Source organism: Melanotaenia boesemani, chromosome 6 (assembly GCF_017639745.1).
Source record: "Melanotaenia boesemani isolate fMelBoe1 chromosome 6, fMelBoe1.pri, whole genome shotgun sequence".
Lineage (NCBI taxonomy): Eukaryota > Metazoa > Chordata > Actinopteri > Atheriniformes > Melanotaeniidae > Melanotaenia > Melanotaenia boesemani.
The window spans coordinates 26308682-26327076 of record NC_055687.1 but is presented as its reverse complement, the minus strand read 5'-3'; the positions used below and the strand labels follow the sequence as shown (position 1 = coordinate 26327076).

The 18395-nt window shown below is 39.5% G+C and overlaps 1 protein-coding gene across 7 annotated transcripts in view; it reads right to left on the bottom strand.

Annotated features, from left to right (window-relative positions):
• Positions 1-2522: 2522 nt before the first annotated feature.
• The window catches only part of cobl (cordon-bleu WH2 repeat protein), a 52382-nt gene continuing 36509 nt past the window's right edge, over positions 2523-18395 (bottom strand). For 4 of the 7 annotated variants that reach the window (XM_041987026.1, XM_041987030.1, XM_041987029.1 and 1 more), the window contains 10 exons: positions 15986-16580; positions 13238-13411; positions 9914-10217; positions 8608-8714; positions 8189-8380; positions 6496-8102; positions 6178-6411; positions 5922-6038; positions 4837-5130; positions 2523-4272 (listed from right to left, as the gene is read on the bottom strand). In XM_041987026.1, the coding sequence (XP_041842960.1) occupies positions 4189-4272; positions 4837-5130; positions 5922-6038; positions 6178-6411; positions 6496-8102; positions 8189-8380; positions 8608-8714; positions 9914-10217; positions 13238-13411; positions 15986-16580 (3708 nt within the window). In that variant the 3' untranslated portion in view covers positions 2523-4188. The other 3 variants (XM_041987027.1, XM_041987031.1, XM_041987032.1) reach the window with 3 other exon arrangements.

Below are 18395 nucleotides of genomic sequence, written 5' to 3'. Positions count from 1 at the left end.
GCACATCTCATGCGGCCGAGGGAGGAGGACACACACGTACACGCATACAAACATACACGCGCGCAAATAACTCCTCCCCTTTATAGACCACGCCCACACCCGAGGGCTGATTAATGCCGCGTTCGGGTCTTGAAGGGAAGAGGGCGTATTCAAAGTATTTCTCCCCCCTTTTTTGTGTGGAGCTGTGTGTTACAGTTACACACAGGATCTACTTGTAGAGTCCATAAATATACAATATTTTTTTACAGGTTATTTGTTCAACTTTGTTGTTTTGAATCCTCTTTTTATGTAAATAAACACTGTCATGATCAAAAAAATATTTTTCTTTCAATCTTGTTTTTCACACTTACTTTTCTCATATCCACATACCATTTTGTAGACTTGTTAGCTTTCCTATATTGTGTTGTTTATATTAGGTACTTACATACAGCTAGAATTTTATTGATATTTATAAAGCTGAATAAATAACTTGATATAACCATTTCACTACCACGACCTCAGTGCTAGTGTAGTTACTTCTCTGTTCAAAATCCTCACCAGTTCAACCAATAGTTCTCCACATTTTAAAGTCACAGCTCAGATATCAAGTTGCTAACCTTCATAAGCAGAGGAACTATCCTGAAGCCTTTAAGGGCTAACATGGCAAACCAAATAGGCTACAAAGAATACTACTGTTGTACACTAGGTACCAATGTTACGTACAGCAATCCACTTTAAATGAAAACCCTGCACTGACAAGCACAATCTGCAGTAAAAACTGAATGTGCTTCCAGGTATGTAAATTGCACAACTGGGGGTCAAATCTCACTGCACCCAAGTTACCTCTCAGTACGTTTGTGTTTTTATCCCTCTGAGTGTTACTGTATTGCATAAGATCTTGCAGTGTTTATTACATGACTGGGAACAACATCAGAAGCGCACAGTCAGCTCGTGTGTTTTTGTAATGCAAGCCTTTAGACTTCTTTAAAGTGAACAGATTCATTTAGAAAGAGTGCCATGAACAAACAGTAATGACTTACAGTGCACACCAAAGTACTGTCAGATAAAGTTCTGCAGCAGGCTGAAGCGACATCAGGAAAAAACCCAGCGTTTGGTTCATTTTTCATACTCTTTCAGACTCGAATAAGCTTAAGTGATGGGAAAGCATCATGGGACTCTAAAGTGCCTAAGGTCATCAATCCTGAGCTGTTTGTGTGCGTCTGGCTCAAAACAAGAGGGTTCATACTGCATTTACACAGACACCTAAAGGACAGACTTTGTGCAGCCAAACACATAGAAACATATCATGTCACTCATAACCGGGGTGCTTCAAAGTATTCCTTTAAAGTCTGGCATTGTGATGTAAACACAAACTTAGATGGTTTTACATTCAATAGCATGCTAGGCTTTTGTTCAGCTTGATGGATGAGATACATAAGAGACTACGGAACATATTAAAACAAACTCCAGCTGATAGTTGATGTCACTGTTTTTGTCACTCATAAGTCAGTCAAGGCGAATTCATCAGAGTAACATAAAACCATAAGATTTCAGATCATTTTTTTTTTATAACTTACAGCTTGATGAATGGAAAAGGTAAATGTGAATCTACTCATTTTCTCCCCATTTGTATTTAAGCAAACCATAGAATGTACATTCTGTTAACATGTGTTTTGGCATTGCGGCGTGTAATCTAAGCCCTGCTTGTGAAAACTCTTACAGCAACAAGTAAAAACCAACCAGTTTGGTCAGCAAAAGGCAAAACCAAAGCCAGAGCTGAAATAACATATTTCTGCTGCATTATGTGGTGTGACCTTCTGGTAAATCTTGATTCAGAGGTTGTTTACATTGGCAGCATGGTTAAAATGGTTTGGAACTAGAGCAGGCACAAGCCTGTGCACACATACATATTTGCAACAAAAATATAACTCACACCCACCCCCAAACACGGACAGCCACCCACACATACACACCCTTCACATATTTGTAAGGCAGATTAGAATGGCTGTAAAATGAGCATGAATTTTAACCCACTAAAGAGCCTGTGGTCCCTGCAGGAATTTCAAGTTTTCTGGCCAACATAGCCAAGATCACCCCTCTGTACTGACTTATTCAATGCTGAAATTCCCTTAAAATTAAAGTTTAGTTTAACGTTTTATATGTGGACACCGTTGCATTGAAGAGATGGAACACTATTACAGAACAGAATGTGAACTGTGTATTTGATGTTGCATCTAATGGGGGTATTTGCATCATTTATTTGGATCTGGGGGACAGTGGAGTGGAACAGTGACTAACATGTCAGGAATCAGGAACGCAGGGTCCATTCTTTGAGAGGGATTCTGTGTGACCACATAGTGATGAGTCAGGGCCATGAGCTGCTGCCTGGAATAGTGGCTCATCTGTGGTGCGGTGGTGAGGTTACAATATATTTCATAACAACAGCATGATGACCACAGTCTCATTGCAGTTTGTGTGGGCAAATCTACCACTTCTCATGGATGGATGGATGAATGAAAACCAGCTGAATTGTTTGCTTGATAACAAAGTTATTTATTGAATCAAAAAATTTTGGGCTAAACAAAAATAACTGTGCAATCTTACCATGAAAGAAAAAAAATAGCTTATAAAATGTTGACGTTATTGGTGATATAAATCAAATCGATCACAATATCTCAAAGATTAAAAAAATGAAACTGCTACACTGTGCTGTAGTCATTCCAGTGGAAGAAACCAACTTGCAGAAATGAAATTATCAGTAAATGATCCAAATAAATTTTGAGAAAATGATTTGAGAGCTGAAACTGAAGCAAATACTGTAAATCAAAATGACCTCAAAATATGCAGCAGCAAACATTTCTACCTGATGCAGTTTATCTTCAATCTAAAGATGATTTAGCACAGACATCCAACCTCAACTAGCGTCTACCACTTAAAGGCAACATCCACTCCCCTTCATAGCTCCTCCACTTGATAAACCTGACAGATGAGTATAATGAAAAGCAAAAATGCTTAAATTAAGACAATACATGACTTAGTCCAGCTTTCCTACAACTGCTGACTTATATAAAATATCCATTATATAGTGGTAATTACTTTTCTAATGGTGATCTTCACCATATATATCAATAACAGTGCCTCAAAACTGTTTACATGTCAAGAGAATTCATCTAAGCTTTTTCAACATAAAGCAAAGGGGAAAAAAAAGAGCAAAAGAAACTAAATTTCTGTGGGTTACTAATTATGCTTGTCAATCTTTAGATTTCTAACAGCAGCACAAATTAAAAAAAAAAAAGTTAGAATCTAAAACATGAAGATATTAAACTAACAGGCACAAGGCATTCATCACCATTTCTGTCTTCCAATGGCCAGGAACTGCAGAGGTTGGCATAACAAACAAAATCCTGCAAAAAAAGTGACCCTTCAAGCATCACCATGAATCTCCTCATGGTTTTCTTAAGTGTATGTATGTTTTAAATATTCATACATTGTGGAAATTAAATAGAAAGTAGTCCATATCTGGAACCATCATCATATTCAACTTATTAAACCCTACATAGAATCTGTATAGCAAACATCATATACATAATACTGTGTGAGCAACAGTATAAGGCATCCATAACTTACTGTAGTAAAGGCAAATAAAAAAATTAAGATCAACAAAAATTGAACAAAGTTTCATGTACTGTTACATTAGCTTTCATTGGCACATAATTTTGTACAATGTTCTGCTTTCAACCACTGAATTAAAGTACACATGGCAAGATAAAGGAAGGAACAACAGCATGTTAGAAAGTTGGACACAAACATTTTTCATAAAGTTGTTAGAGGCTGAATGATCTGATACTGTGGGTGACATCAACTGCACGCATTACCTATGACACCCTTCTCAGGCCACTAAAAGTGCTTCCTGCTTTAGTTTAACAGAAGTGAAAGCATAATGACAATTAAAATGATATCTCTGTCCTGCTGTTCCTCTACAGACTGTATCAGTTTAAGCATAAGGCCTCAGCTTCTTTATCTAGTACATCTAGATAACATCAAATCTTTATTTGTCCTATTCTATAAGTGCAAAATCTTTAACTAAATATTTATCACTTGATCCAGGTTTCAACCAGCTTGTTACAACAGCACAGTTTAAAAATGTAACTAAATTAAAACTTAAATATGAAGAGTGATTCTTTTTTGCTGTGATGAGGGAGTCCCCACTTAGCGTTGAGAGACTGTCGATGAGGTTGCTTGAATGGTTCCCAGTCTGCCGTTCACTTGGACGGTCTTTGTAGGCACAGAGACCTAGTTAAAAGAAGCACAACACATCACTTTTGTTTTTCTCATTTATGGTAATGGCAGAAACAGTAGTTTATGGCACACTACAAAGAACATTTAATTACTTCCAAATTCTTCATCTTTGTGGTTTTTCTTTTTTTTACTGCTGCTGACCTCAAGCTGAACTGTACCCTGTTCAAAATGTCCAAACAACAGCACAGTAGGACTGTCAGATTAAGATGTGTATGTGTTGCAGTTTTGCAATTCATCTCCAGTTTCCTGGCTGGGCTGCAGGAACAAGACATATGAAACCAGACCAAAGCTGTGAGATGAGAGAGGGCCCTGCTTCAACTCAGTGTGTGTTTCTGTTGCTGTCTCTTGGTTTCTTGCCTCACTCTGTTCTGATTCTGCTTTTATACATTCTTCCTACATCTGCAGATTAAAAGATGACATGGGTATATCCTTTCCCTAACTGGAAGTGTAAGATGTTCTTTCATTACTCAGCTTCTATAAACAAACTTAATAAAGTTCCAACAATACTCATTCATACTAGATAAAGATTGTGGATGCTGTATTTTTTTCTGGATTTACCTTTTTGAGCCTCTCAGCAGCTGATCCAGAGCGAATAGCCTCCAGCATAGCCTCTCTGGCCAAGGCAGGATTCATGGCCGCATTAGCATTTGGATGTCCCAAAGTACTAGGCTTACCCAGGGGCAAGACAGGTGGCGGAGGTGGAGGTGCAACTACAGGTGGAGGTGGTGGTGGAACAAAGGCAGGGGAGGAACAGGTCAAAGAGGGAGGAGAAGAGGAAGAGCTTGCACTTCTCTCCTCATCAGAGGTTGCCTTCCTGAACTCTTCAAGCTCATTGGCAGCCTCAGATTTTGTCTGTAGACACAAAGAAATTATTCCAAATATCGGCACACAATCCTATGAGGTAGGCTGGTGTTTACAACAAATAATCTATTTTATGTTTTACACAAGTTTATTCTATTTACTGATGCAAACCCATTGTGTACAACTACTTAGCTGTATTTATTTAACCACTTTTGTTAAGAAGGACAATTGGGGTCTGATTTAGTCATGCAGCATTCAAAAGAGATTCCTCTTCTGGTGAGGAACCTTCAGAATATAACCACAGACGTTTAAGCAACAGCAGCACATCTGCTTCTTTTATTCTACATGGGTTCTCACATGACAGCAAATCACAGCTCAGTGTCCACACAGAGGGATGAAAATAAACACCCATGCAAGCTTCCCTTTCCTACACAACAGTGCAAGATCCAAAGATGCTCACAGAACACAAGCAGGAATTTAACATTCAAAGCATCTTTTATAAAAACATACGCCATCTAATACTTAAGTTTGCATTGTGTACAGTCACGCTAGTTCACGATGGCATGTCAAGATGTGTGTAAGGCATTCTGTATATGCCTGTGATGTGAGAGGTAAAAGTCAAGGAATCCTTCAGCGGTAGAAGGTTTAGTATCTCTGTGAGCATGAAAGTGAAGAAATCATTGAAAGAGAGTACATACAGATTGCAAAGTCATAAATAAAAGATGTAGCCCTGCTGTGACTTTTCAGGGCAAGAGCTTTATCTCTCCTCAAAGCCCCCTGGGTATTAATGAGAATACAGTAGCAGCGTGATAGTACTTAAACAGCCAGCAAAACTATTTTACCTTCCTCAGCCTGCCTGTGTTGCTCTGGGCTCTAATAGCAGCCAGAAGAGCAGATCTTTCATTTTCCTCTTCAACATAAGTCGCTTTCTTCAGCTTGCTGGGGCCAGAAGCAGATATCTAACGGTACAATAGAGTGCAGTAAGTCAGAATCCTTTCCTCATTTCCAACCAATGCAAAATATTTGTTGCAGATTTAGTTTAAACCATTAGATTAGTTTATTCTGTTACAGTCTAAATGCTAATTAGCTTGATCTCACCTTCTTGAGTCTATCCTTGCCTCCACCTGTCAGGATTGCCTCCATCAGATTGCTGTGCAGAGATGTCTCCTTTTCAACAGATCTATAGATGACTGGCTTGACCTTTTTAATGGGCCCAAACACTGTTACTGCTGGAGGTCCAGGGGTCACATCACTGTGTGAAACTGGGACTGAAGGCTGCAGTTTGTCATCTGGGGTTAGGTGAGTGGGTGCCTTCGTTGTGTCCTTCGAGCCCTGTAACTTACAATCACAATTCTGTTGAAAATTTTGTTAGTGTTAATAAATCAAATCTCTATTTTAAATTCAAGGTTTACTTACACTTACATGGCTTTGAGATGTGATCTTTGGGGCTGTGGGTGGTTTACACAATGAGTGCAGAGGACTGTTTGTTGCAGGGCTGGGGCTTCTGGGTCGAACGTGTTTAAAATGATCTTCACTATTACTGCCATTCGATCGTATCTGGGTGGATCCATTGGACTGACAGTGATTATTCTTTGCTGTTTCAGTGTCCAACATATCAGAAGAACCTCCTTTGGAGGATACAGCACAATTTTCAAACACCCTCCTGTCCAATTTCATTTCCCCAAAAGATCTCTGAGTATCTGACACATGCTCTGGGTAGCTCACAGACCTCTTGGGACCAGGGGGGTTGGGTGTAGAAGTGGAGACATTCTCCTTATTATCTGATAAAGATGAGGGGGTAGATTGGAGCGGAGTCACATGTACAGACCGACCCCTTCTCTGGAAACCAGCCCCAGCTTCTGTTATTGTAGATGGAGAGAAGTCAGGGACTTTAGGAACGTTGCTTGGTTTAGCTGAGCTCTTTGGGGTGTATTTAGAGATGGCAGATGCCACATATTGGCTTGAGGTTCGTCTGGATGGTTTAAGGAAGGACAGGTCCCTTTTAAATTCTGGAAGCAGTGGAGGAGGAAGGGAAGGTTTATCACTTGGCCGCTGAACATTTTTGGGCATTGAAATCTTGTTCTCCATCTCAGCCCACTCTTTGTTTACAACTTTCACAGGCTCTTTAGCTCCTTCTTCTGCAACCACCACTTTCAGCTGGACCATCTCTGCAGGCTTGGAAACTGTACTCTGTGTTTTCTGGTGCTCTGTGTTACTGGTCCTCAATGTGGCCTCCAGGCCACCAGCAGGAGCACTGTCAAGGCCATTTACGCTGTCCTTAGTCTTATCAATCAGACCTTTTATTGCTGCCCCAGCATTTTCTTGTTTTTCATTTGAGCTCCAAAAAGCTTTGGCTTTTTCATGAAGAGGGGAAGAGTCATTAATCTCTGATTTAGATGACTGTTTAACATTATTATGCGAGAGACCCGCTCTCACCATATTTCCTTGATCATCAATTTTAATGGCACAAGGGGTTACTGTGACAGCTGACTGTGACGTACCATCATGCATGATGGAGGGTTTGGGAGGGACCACGGTAAATGTTTTCATACCAAAGCGTGATGTGACGTTGGGAGTAATTTTTCCAGATGAAGAGTTAGAACTAGAGTAGCCTGGATGACCTCTGTCCATCTCATCTTTTTCTGTAGACACTGTTCTCCGAATTGCTGGTGGAGGATCAGGTTTTTTGACCTGAAACGACTGAGTTTTACTTTTAACAGGATCAGGGATGATCTTAGCGTTCTTGCCGTCTTTCTGTAGGTCAACATTAGATTTTACTGCTAATGTTTGTTTATCCTCTTTCACACTTCTAGTATCGACAAAACTCATCTCTTTCATTTGAACCTCTAGTATCTTTTCTTCCTTTTTACCCCCTGTAGATTTGTCCACCCATGATGTACTGTGCTGCTCTGATTGATACAACTGCTTGACATATGCAGTGCTTCTTTTATCACTGACAGCAGCTGTATAAGCATTGTTGTTTTTGTTCTGTGACTCGACATTGGACTGGCAAAAGGCTGAACCTATGATAAGAAGGAAAAAAAGTCAATACAATAGAAAAAAAACTACACAAAAGGCTTTTAACTGTAGTGTCTAGTGTTACTCATACCTTCACTGCCAACAGCCTCAGTCCTGGTAGGTGATGTCACCTCATGTTCTACAATATTATGTTCATACTCCTCCAGCACCTCATCTATGGCTGTAACTGGCACATCCATGTCCACTACAGACACAGGCACTTCATCACTGCTAGTGGAAATTGTGTAAAGGGACTCTTTTCCTGAGACAATTTGTACATGGTCTGGAAAAAAGGGAACAAATCAAGAGATAAAAACATTTTACTTTAGATTTATAGACATTTTCAATTCATAGATATACAACCATGGCTATTAATATGAACATTTTAATGCACTTTTACATCATCCAACACATTTACACTGCAAGTTACACAATCAGACAGCTGCATCGAAAAAAAGAAATACATTTAAGCTGCACTGTGCCTTTTTGACAGCACCCTCATCCCTTCACCTGCAAGTTTGCCTTCAAAATCTGCCAGAGTCTGATGGAGCTGGTTTGTGAGTTCTGAGTCATCTTTAGAGCTGAATGACTGTGCCTGGGTGCTGGTGACATTGTGCCTGAGGGAAATGTATAAAAAAGTGTCAGGACAACAAATGCACACATAAACAAGTGAAAAGACACAAGCAGGGTTTTCAACATCTGTAATGTAAATAAAAAAAGGAGATTGTTATATTGGGGCAGTTGGTAATTAACAGATGTTATGAACTGCTTCTTTCATATTTTTACTTTTAGAACCTTTCTCCTTACTAATAAAGCACAAAACTAAATGGGTAAATCCAGTTAAGTAAAACAAATAAAATAAATAAATAAAGTAAAAATGATTATTTATTGTGGTCCAATAAAATAGACTTTTTCCATAGCCTATTGGCTTTGAAAATAGTAAAGGTAAAATTACCACAGTTCAAATCGCCCCACTTTTCTCCAAGAGTTAAACAGAGCATTCTCATGAATTAGTGTCATATTAGCCATAACAAATTGCAGCAGGGAAGCCAAACCAAATAAAATTTATCTTCTAAGCGACTTGGACTGGTCCTCTTTTCCTCAACAATTCTGAGAAAACAGGGTCATAGTGCTTTCCTGGAATACTGAGAAGCCAGGAGCATCAGGCCAAACTCTGGATTCATTTTGTTTCTTAGAGTTAAAGAATCAATCCAAGATCCTTGGTCTGGGAACACAACCATACACAACTTAAAAGGCATAAAGTGATCTGGAACAGGATTAATTTTCCAAATAAACCTTTGAATAATGCCTAGAATCGTAACTATGAAGGACCAGTACAAAACACTGAGGGTGCCAGCTTTGGCCCTAACTCACATACAACATAAAGGGAGGTACTTTGGCTTATTGGACTACTGCTGGCACAGTAAAAAAAAAAAAAAAAAGTGGAAGATTTAAGTTGGATAAAACAGTGAAGGATTATTCCATGAGAAAATACGGGTGTAAGAGGTACTTCGCCACATGGAAGAATCCTAATCTAAATATTTTCAAGCAGGTTTTATTTATTAGTGGCTAGGCTATAAGCACTGGAAAGAATGATCCTGGAATCATGACAAACAAATTAGGACGACAATAAGGTTTTTATATTGTAAGAACAATGCAAAGGTTTTAATGTACATCACTTTATTAACCAATATTGCATATTAAACATAAACATGGATCACATGTTGGTCAGCTACATTTTACTTGTAGCCCCCTCACCCCTGCACTACCTACTTCCATGTTTCACCATCTGTGATGCCCATGACTTCCTCTTTACCTGTGCATCGATCCCCAGGTGGCGCATCCCTCATCGCTGTCGCTGGAAATGTCCTGCTGTGGTCCCATTAGTTTCTCTCCTCCACTTCTTCCATCCAGGGATAAACTCCCTTCCGGGGAGGTGGGCTGAGTATCAGAAAGGGAACTGACGATGCCTGAATCCTCGCCCTCTGCCATACCAGCTGTAAAACCATTGTCCCGCAAGCTGCTGCCACTGCTGCTGCTATCCAAAGACAGAGTCTCAGGCGATTTAGTTTCTTGTTTCTGGCCACTGGCTGTGGAGCTCTGCATGGAATGAAGCCAAGCTGGAAGAGGACAAATAAACCTTTGTGTCAGTATACAGTGTTATCACCTCATTCTAAAGTGTTAGCCATGGTTAGCAACAAGGCAATCCACTGGTTTTATTTAATGTATGAAGAGGAGTCGGAATGGCGGAGAGGTGTATAAACTGTGTTCATCAGGGTCAGACTCCTAGCAGAGCACAAGAAGCAGAAGCAGAAGAAAGGGTGCAGAGTTAAGATCAAGGAAGGGAAAAAAAGAGGATAATAAAAAACAGTGGATGTATTTACGGTAGTATCAACATTCATTCTGCAGCCACACACACATGCACACACAAACCAGAAAGCACAACCCAAATATACCAAACAAGCTTGGAGCATGGCTTCTTGTGGCTTGATAAAATATCTTCAATGATGTGTGGGTGGACTTACTATAAACAAACTCTTAATTAGATTTCTACCAGACTGTTTTAGGTTCAAGGCAAAGATAGTATTGCCTCATACCCACTCATCGCTTTGGTACACTCATGCTTTAGTCAGTCCTGTGGGTTTTGGAAAACTTAAATACAGTGTCAATGATCTTGCTTAACTCAAGCCCAAGGGAATAAAAATCAATGTACAAGTTGTCATGTTTTTGGCAGCCCTGCCAGCTTGAAAAGGCCTGAGAATTCAACAGGGGATTCTTTAAAATTAATTGAACAGCGACTGACTCTGTTTTTTTAATATCAGGTGTGGGTGAGGGTGAGTATGAGTTTACACATGCATTGTGCTGCTTAAAAATGTCTTCATGTGTGAGTATGTGTGTGTGCTAGGCCTGTTGTTTTCAGCTCCGGACATAATGGTGTGTGAAGCACAGTCAGTTCCAGGAGATGTGGTGATGACTCACAGGGCTGTCCTCCCAGCTCCTTCCCAGCAACTGCTCAGTCATTCCAGTTACAGCCACAACCATCACACATTCACACACATAAAACACTCAGAAGTGCACACATGCCGTATGCACACTAACCAAGTAATGCCCTCCTACATGCTTGCACACAAACCTTCAACCCGAAAAGACCTTAAGCACATGCTTCTGTTAAAGCCAAACAAAAGTGTGTCTTCAAAATGTGACATGTCCCAATCTGACCATGTAAATCCATGCACAGAGCCAAATCAAAATCCTGCCCCCTTCATCCAGCCTTTATTTGTTTAAATAAAAATATCTTCAAAACACACATTCACTTCTTCAGTGACAACAGAAACATTAACACGTCTTCATATCCAATTAGTACACAGCACCTTACCAGGCATAGAAATGCACCATACCTCAGTGGATTCAAAGCTGCAGATTTATAATGAAACGCATGAGTCATAAAAACTGACTTGCTGCATAATAGAAATATAATCAGATCTGAACCAAAAACAAAAAGTCCTCATTTAAGAAATGTAAAATTCAACTTCATTTCATTCAATTCTATTGTACCAGAATACTTGCATTCAAAAAATACAGAACAAGTTTTTACAAAGAAGCCTCCATGCAAAATTATTTAATCATTTTTTGCAGCCCCAACTTTAAGATCAGAATCCAGAAAAACAAACACACTATTATAGGACATTTGAATTTTGGATTCCTAGCAAGCTGTGAAGCTCTAACATAACCTACATTATAACAACCAACACACAACAAATGGTCATGCATGCATGAGTCTTTTCTGAAAAGTGTTTTTTTAAAGAGTTCTTGCATTTCATATATTGTTTGTATAAAATATGAGCATTTATGACCTAAAAGTAACATGTTTCACACATATTATCACCTGCCATAATATCACAACCTTCAGCATTCCTTCATGTTTCCAAACCAAGCCACAATATGAGGCACTGAAAGAGACATACACCATCTACCTATTGATCTGCAGCTATCGCATGTATTTGCTGATATCACGTAATCTTGCATCACTGTCCTCTGACCACGTTCTGTGTTCCCACTTATAACTCAACTCTGATGTCATGCATAACCACTGGCACCCAGTGGATCAAGGTGAAATGGAAAACCATGCACATTATATACACACATTTGTTTAGAAAAAAACAAGAAAGAAAGAAAAAGGAGTCACCAAAGACTAAACAGAATTTCTTTTTATACATAAAACTAAATAGCAAACTTTGTCTTCATTTCTTTCAAAAGAACAAATGAAGACTGGCTACTAACACGTGATGCAACACAAAAAAGATCAGATACAAGAGAACTGAATAATTGACAGAAAAAAAGCTCTCAGGAGGGATGAGAGAGTGATGTCATTATCAAAGGAAAGTCCAGCAGGAATAAGACAAGCCACGAAGAAGAAAAGGGAACTGATAAAAAGGGTTGCCAGGATGAAGAGAGGATCAAGCCAGAGAGGTTTCAGGAGCGTTTGGAACGCAGACGCACAGGCCCACAGCAGTACACTACAGACGAGGGTGTGGGGACGGGAGCAAAGGAAAGAACAGATCAGATTTGAAATTAATACATAGTTCATGGATCACATGAGAAGGATGGTGGGGGGATGACCACAGGTCCTGAAAATGAAACTGAGAATATACAGTGAGATAAAAATACCCAATGTGAATTTTTGGCTACTTGCTGTGGTAATGTAGTGAATAAGTACAAAGAGAGATGGCGGCTTCCATACACGCTTCAGCATCACTCAGCAAACTCTTCCTTGCATTTAATATGCTCTCATGTACTATTTAAATGAAACATAAAAGGCACTCCAGTTGATTGGGGCAGACCTCAGGCCTGACCTTTTGGATCCAGAGATTGACATTTATAGATATGAAGGACCTTGACCTCATATGGACCCAGTATCATTTAACAAAACTCGGATGCCCAAGTCACTAAAGGAGAGGTGGAAAGCATGTGAGGACTGAGTTCATTATTTACATTGACACACACATCTAAAAGGTTGTATTAGTCAAAATAGATTCAAACTCTGATTGGGACTAATTAAATAAATAAATAAAAACAAAACAAAACTGGACAGCAGCATCTAGGAGGGAGAGAGAAAAGAAGCAGTCCATGGGGAACCTACACTGGGGAGCTGCTTCCTTCATCTCCATGGAATCCTGTAGAGAGATGCTGTCTGTATGCCCAACGGGAGAGGGGGAAGAGGGAGGGACAGACAAGGTAGGGGGTGGGACATGCTGTGGTGACTCTCTGGTTGGGGAACGACAAGGTTTTGGAGGCACTGGTCGATCACTGTTTCCTGGATGAAAAAAAGAGTATGCAGGCAGGGCAGGTACAGATGGTCATAATTAAATAATCTGGAATATGAAAACAGATCACATACTTATAAAACACAATTGATTCAAGAAAACCCAATTTAACCAGTTGTACATTTGTTTTGTACTTATCATTTCTATCATAAATTTTACTGATGATGACATTCGAGTTTTTAGGGGCAGAGCTCTGCAGTATGTGTAGTAGTGAAAAAATGTGTAGAAGTAGGAAGAAAGGTGTGTATCGTTTGTCTGGAAGGCACACGCTGAACTACTGACTGAATACACAGCCCAAGGCAAATAATGAGGCTTTGTAGAAAAGTTAATCATATGAAAACAAATTAAAAATATACTTTTTTTTAAAGCAGCTATTATTATACTAGCTTTCTGCTCTTATGAATTTCCAAAAGAGTATATAATAAATACTGTATTGCAGCAATAAGGAGTAACCACAAAAATTAGACTGGAAACTGTGACAGAAAAGATTAAAGAGCAACAATTATCTGGGAAAACATACAAAATAAGTCATAACTAAGGAGCCTGATGACTACAAAGGTCTGTGTGGATATTTGGAAGCAGTTGGTGCATTAATGAAGGCAAAAAAGTTGTGAGATATATAAAAACATGCTAATGATATAACACTTCTCCAGTTAAAGCTAACAGTTGTTTTTTTTAAACATTTCTGCCACCTTCAGGGTGGCAATAACAAAATTATATGAAAGTGAAATATTTCTAGACTTGTAAAGAGTGATTTATTTTCAAAGTCCTTACCACAGCACAACTGCCTGATGCTGAAAAACCATCCACAATCCTGGGATAACTAGATGTCGTTCACATGTTATTGCATTGTGACTGTCCATGCATTTCGTTAGCTTTTGTTGACAGAATTATCAGATTGTTGCACATGAAACAGATAAGAATCTGCCATGTCTATTCTCAGTGCAAAGTGTTGCCAACATTCCTCCAAAACACCCACATCGTGCTGCCTCATTTCAGTATGACCCATACCTGTTTAGAAGACTGGAATATACAGAACTACTAAAGAGATTAAAGTGATTGCATCACATCAAGGTAAGACAAGGAACTCTGGTGTTAATTCAGTGGAATTTCCCATCAAGTGAAAGGTTTAACCTTGGCTTTGAGTAAACCCTCCTTGACACACTGGGTTTTAGTATACATACTGGTTTTAGTATACTTATGTAACTAAGAAACTGGCAAAGGCAAAAAGAAAGAAAGATGCATTGGCTTCATACACATTCATGGAGCCCTCATTGCCCTGCAGTGACCACAGGCTGAGAAATCGCACTTCACAACTTTTTCATTTTCAGCCAGGAGCAGTTTGTAACACCTGCATTTTGCTTTACACCACCACCTTACATGCCACCAACCAAAGTTCAGTATGTGGCTTTAAATGGCTGTATAAGGTAGTTACTACACTTTGATATTAAATTATCATAAAGCTTCATTTAATTTTTTGTGTGCATCCCATGAAAAAAGAAGCATTTTATAAATGTGATGCTAACACAAAGATGATGTATCAGTCTATATAACACACTGAAAACTTATAGAATCTGTTTTGAAAAAATACCTTCAGTAAATAACAACGGCTAACTGACACTTAATGCATTTGTTTGTGTGCATTTCAGTGTTTGTCTTCACAATGAAAAAACTGCTGCAGCACAGAACTGTATGTATGGATTGAAGGTGTCTTTCCAAAGGGCGTTAGTAGCAATTTAGTGCTTAGGTCATATGGATAAAGATCACTTTTCAAGTCGTTTCAAAATGTTTTGTTCCCAATTGTCTTTCAGGCACTCTCACATTTTTTTAAAAAATCTTTAAGGGGGTCTACATCTCCTTCATGTATGCCCTTGTCAAAAACAACGCTCTCTTCTAATCTCACTTTGCCACTGAGAATATTCTGGGTTATATGAAAATCAGTTCAAGGCCATCTAAAGTTCAAGTAGTTCCTGTTAAAGACTATGATGGATCCATCTTCCTTTATATCTGACAGCTCTGAGGGGTTGCATGAGCTTTTGCATGCATCGGAGAAAAAGAGAGGTAGAAAGAAAAAGGTAAAAAAAACAAAATAAAATAACGAAGAACGTTAATAAGAATGAGTGAGAAACAAGGACTCTTTTGTCTCAGGAGCTATGATGAAAACCAGCTCCACTAGTTCCTGCTCTTTAGCTGTGACATACACACATATATACACCTACACACAGCTTCTTTTCTTTCAGCAGGATATGCACGTCACCTTTGGCAGTCTAAGCCTCAGATATTGATGCAGAGTATGACAGCTCAGCTCTCCAGGGCAGACAGTTTGAAAAACCTCTACAGGCAAATTGTGACTGCCTCACTTCTTCGGCATAATGTCTTTGCCAACACGGTCAGAGCTCAATGATCAACAGCCAAGCTTACCTTCCTTCCTTCTTGACATGCCTGCTGTTTAAATCCAGCTTTAATTCATTATCTATTAGATTGAAGCTATATAAACAAAGTTTTATATATTTTAAACTATTTAAATCTGTTGTATCTAGTGATGCCATTTAATTAATATTTACCTATTGCGCTATGTCTGTTGTTCTCCACTTCATCCAGCTTCAGATTTAGGGCCGACTCCGTGTCTGACCTGGAGCTGATGTCTGATTTCACATCTTGTTTTGTTGGGGCAGGTGTACTGCTTGTTGATTCCACCATCCTGCTGCTGGTGCTTGTTGTAGTGGGCCGCACCTGCACAGAGCCATTTGCTGAACTGCTGGTGCTGTAGTGGGACCCGGCCTGCTCCAGGTCAGCATCTGAGTCATCAAAGCTGTGACTGAGCTCAGAGCTGGAATCCTGCACAGCGAGGCTGTCAGTGGTGCTGCTGCTTGGGGATGGAGAACTGGCAGTCGGAGTCGCATGGCACACAGGCGGAGGCTGTATTGCTATTTTTAAAGGAGATGGTTTTACTGTTTGTACCACCACAGAGGCATCAGAGGCTGTTGTTGACTGTGCCACCTTGGTGCGGCAAGCTGGGGCGGGTCTTTCAGTGTGGCTATCGGGAGTGGGAGAGGCAAGGGTTGAAGTGTCGTCAGAGTCTTGGGTGATGGAAGTTGGAGTTGGAGGAGGAGCTGGAGCCTTTCTTTTTCTCTGCTGGCTTTCTGAACCAAGGCCCACCTGATAAGTGAAAGGAATAGATGCAGACAGTAGAAAGGTCATTTACATGAGCACCTTGTGTATGTGTGTATTCAAATTCAGTCTGCCAGGACTAAAATAGAGTTTACTGCTCAGTAATTAAAATTGAGTGGTGTTCTGGCAGAGGTCTGGGTCTTTAAAACCCTTCAGTGTCGACATTCCTTTTAAATTATCCTACAAGGAGACAAATAAGGTCTGCCAGCAATTCAGTTAATACGATGCAGTGGTACTGCGAAAACAATTTTGTGCATTTTACTGTGCTAGTTATTAGTTTTTCTGTGGTCACATGTAGGACTATTTAATTTAGGCCAAAACACTGATGTCTTCAAATTGGGATGTTAAAGTCACTTCTTATAAAAACATAATAGAATATTTCGTTGTGCACATATAAAACACATCTTGAAAATGAATTAGAAAAGAATCCAAAGAAAGGAATAAAGCTAAATATGACAGCTGAAAAGAGGCCTATGGATGGATAGATTGCCCTGATGGAAAAAGAAATCCAAAATAAAAAAAAAAAATGGGAAAGGATTTCTTTTATAAAGAATCACACAGCAAAATGTAAAGATAAGAAACAGAGAGGAGAACAGGAAAAAAAGCTGACTAACAGTTATAAATGATTTGTTATATTTCTCAGGAAGAAGAAGCCATTCACACCGCTCTTTACTGATCTATAAAGTGAGTGCCAAAAGAACAACAACACCTCTTTCAAGTGCTGAGAGCATGCTTCAACAATATAGGTATTCTTATTTTGGAGAAATGCTCATAACCACTTTTGCTTTAAACTTTTCCTATAAATTCAACAAAGAACATGTCCAGAGCTGCATACAGTGTTGCATCATTCAACAAAGCAAGGAGCAGATCAGGCCACCTTGCCTTTCTGCAGGCAAACTGGGTTCACACGTGAACTCAATGAACCCAGTCCAGGGCATGCTATGGAAATCCAAATGGCCCCCCAACTAGCTGCCTTTCTCTTCACCGCGCCCCTGCTTTTCTCCCTCACTTGCATTTATATATAGGGACACAACAGTAGAAGTGGGCCAAAGTTGAAGCTGCGAGGGATGACTGACTTGTCTATGAAGATGAATGTTGGTGTGTGTCTGTGTGTTTGTGTGTGTGTGGTGTGTGCAGAGCCAAACATAAGATTAGAGTCAAGCCAGGGTATGAAAGGAAAAGAGCTGTGGCCCCCACATACGAGTATATGCATACACACTTGTTTGTGTGGCATGTACATGCACATACACACTTCTATATGAACAGTATGTCTTATATCTCAGACTGGGCTGGACTGTACAGATTCGGGGGGTAGCTGTGCCATGACTGGAAACATAGTATGCACTTATGACTGTTACTTTAGATAAGACATAAGATTACATTAAACTATATTTAAACTCAGACTATATGCCAAGTTAAAACAATGGTGTAATACGACCCGTGTTTATGTTGTTGACTGATTTTACATTTCCAGTGTTGCAGTAGCAGGATTAACTGGATTTCATAGGAAAGAGAAAAAAAAAAGGGGGGGGGGTTGGGTTGTTGTGGTTCTTTTCAGAATCTGACCATTTTTTTTGTTTTGTTTGTCAAGCACTAACATCTTAAATAAACTCAAGTCATGTTAAATTAAATCACAAGCAACATAAAAAAGGTCAAATGAAAGTAATGCAAAGCTGTGGAGAGTGATGATTTTGCTAGAGTTAACGGACACAGTATGAAAACTATGATAGTGGGACAATAAAAATCATCATACCTTCTGAACACAGAGATGCCAACAATCTCTTAATTTTTATTTAACGGTTT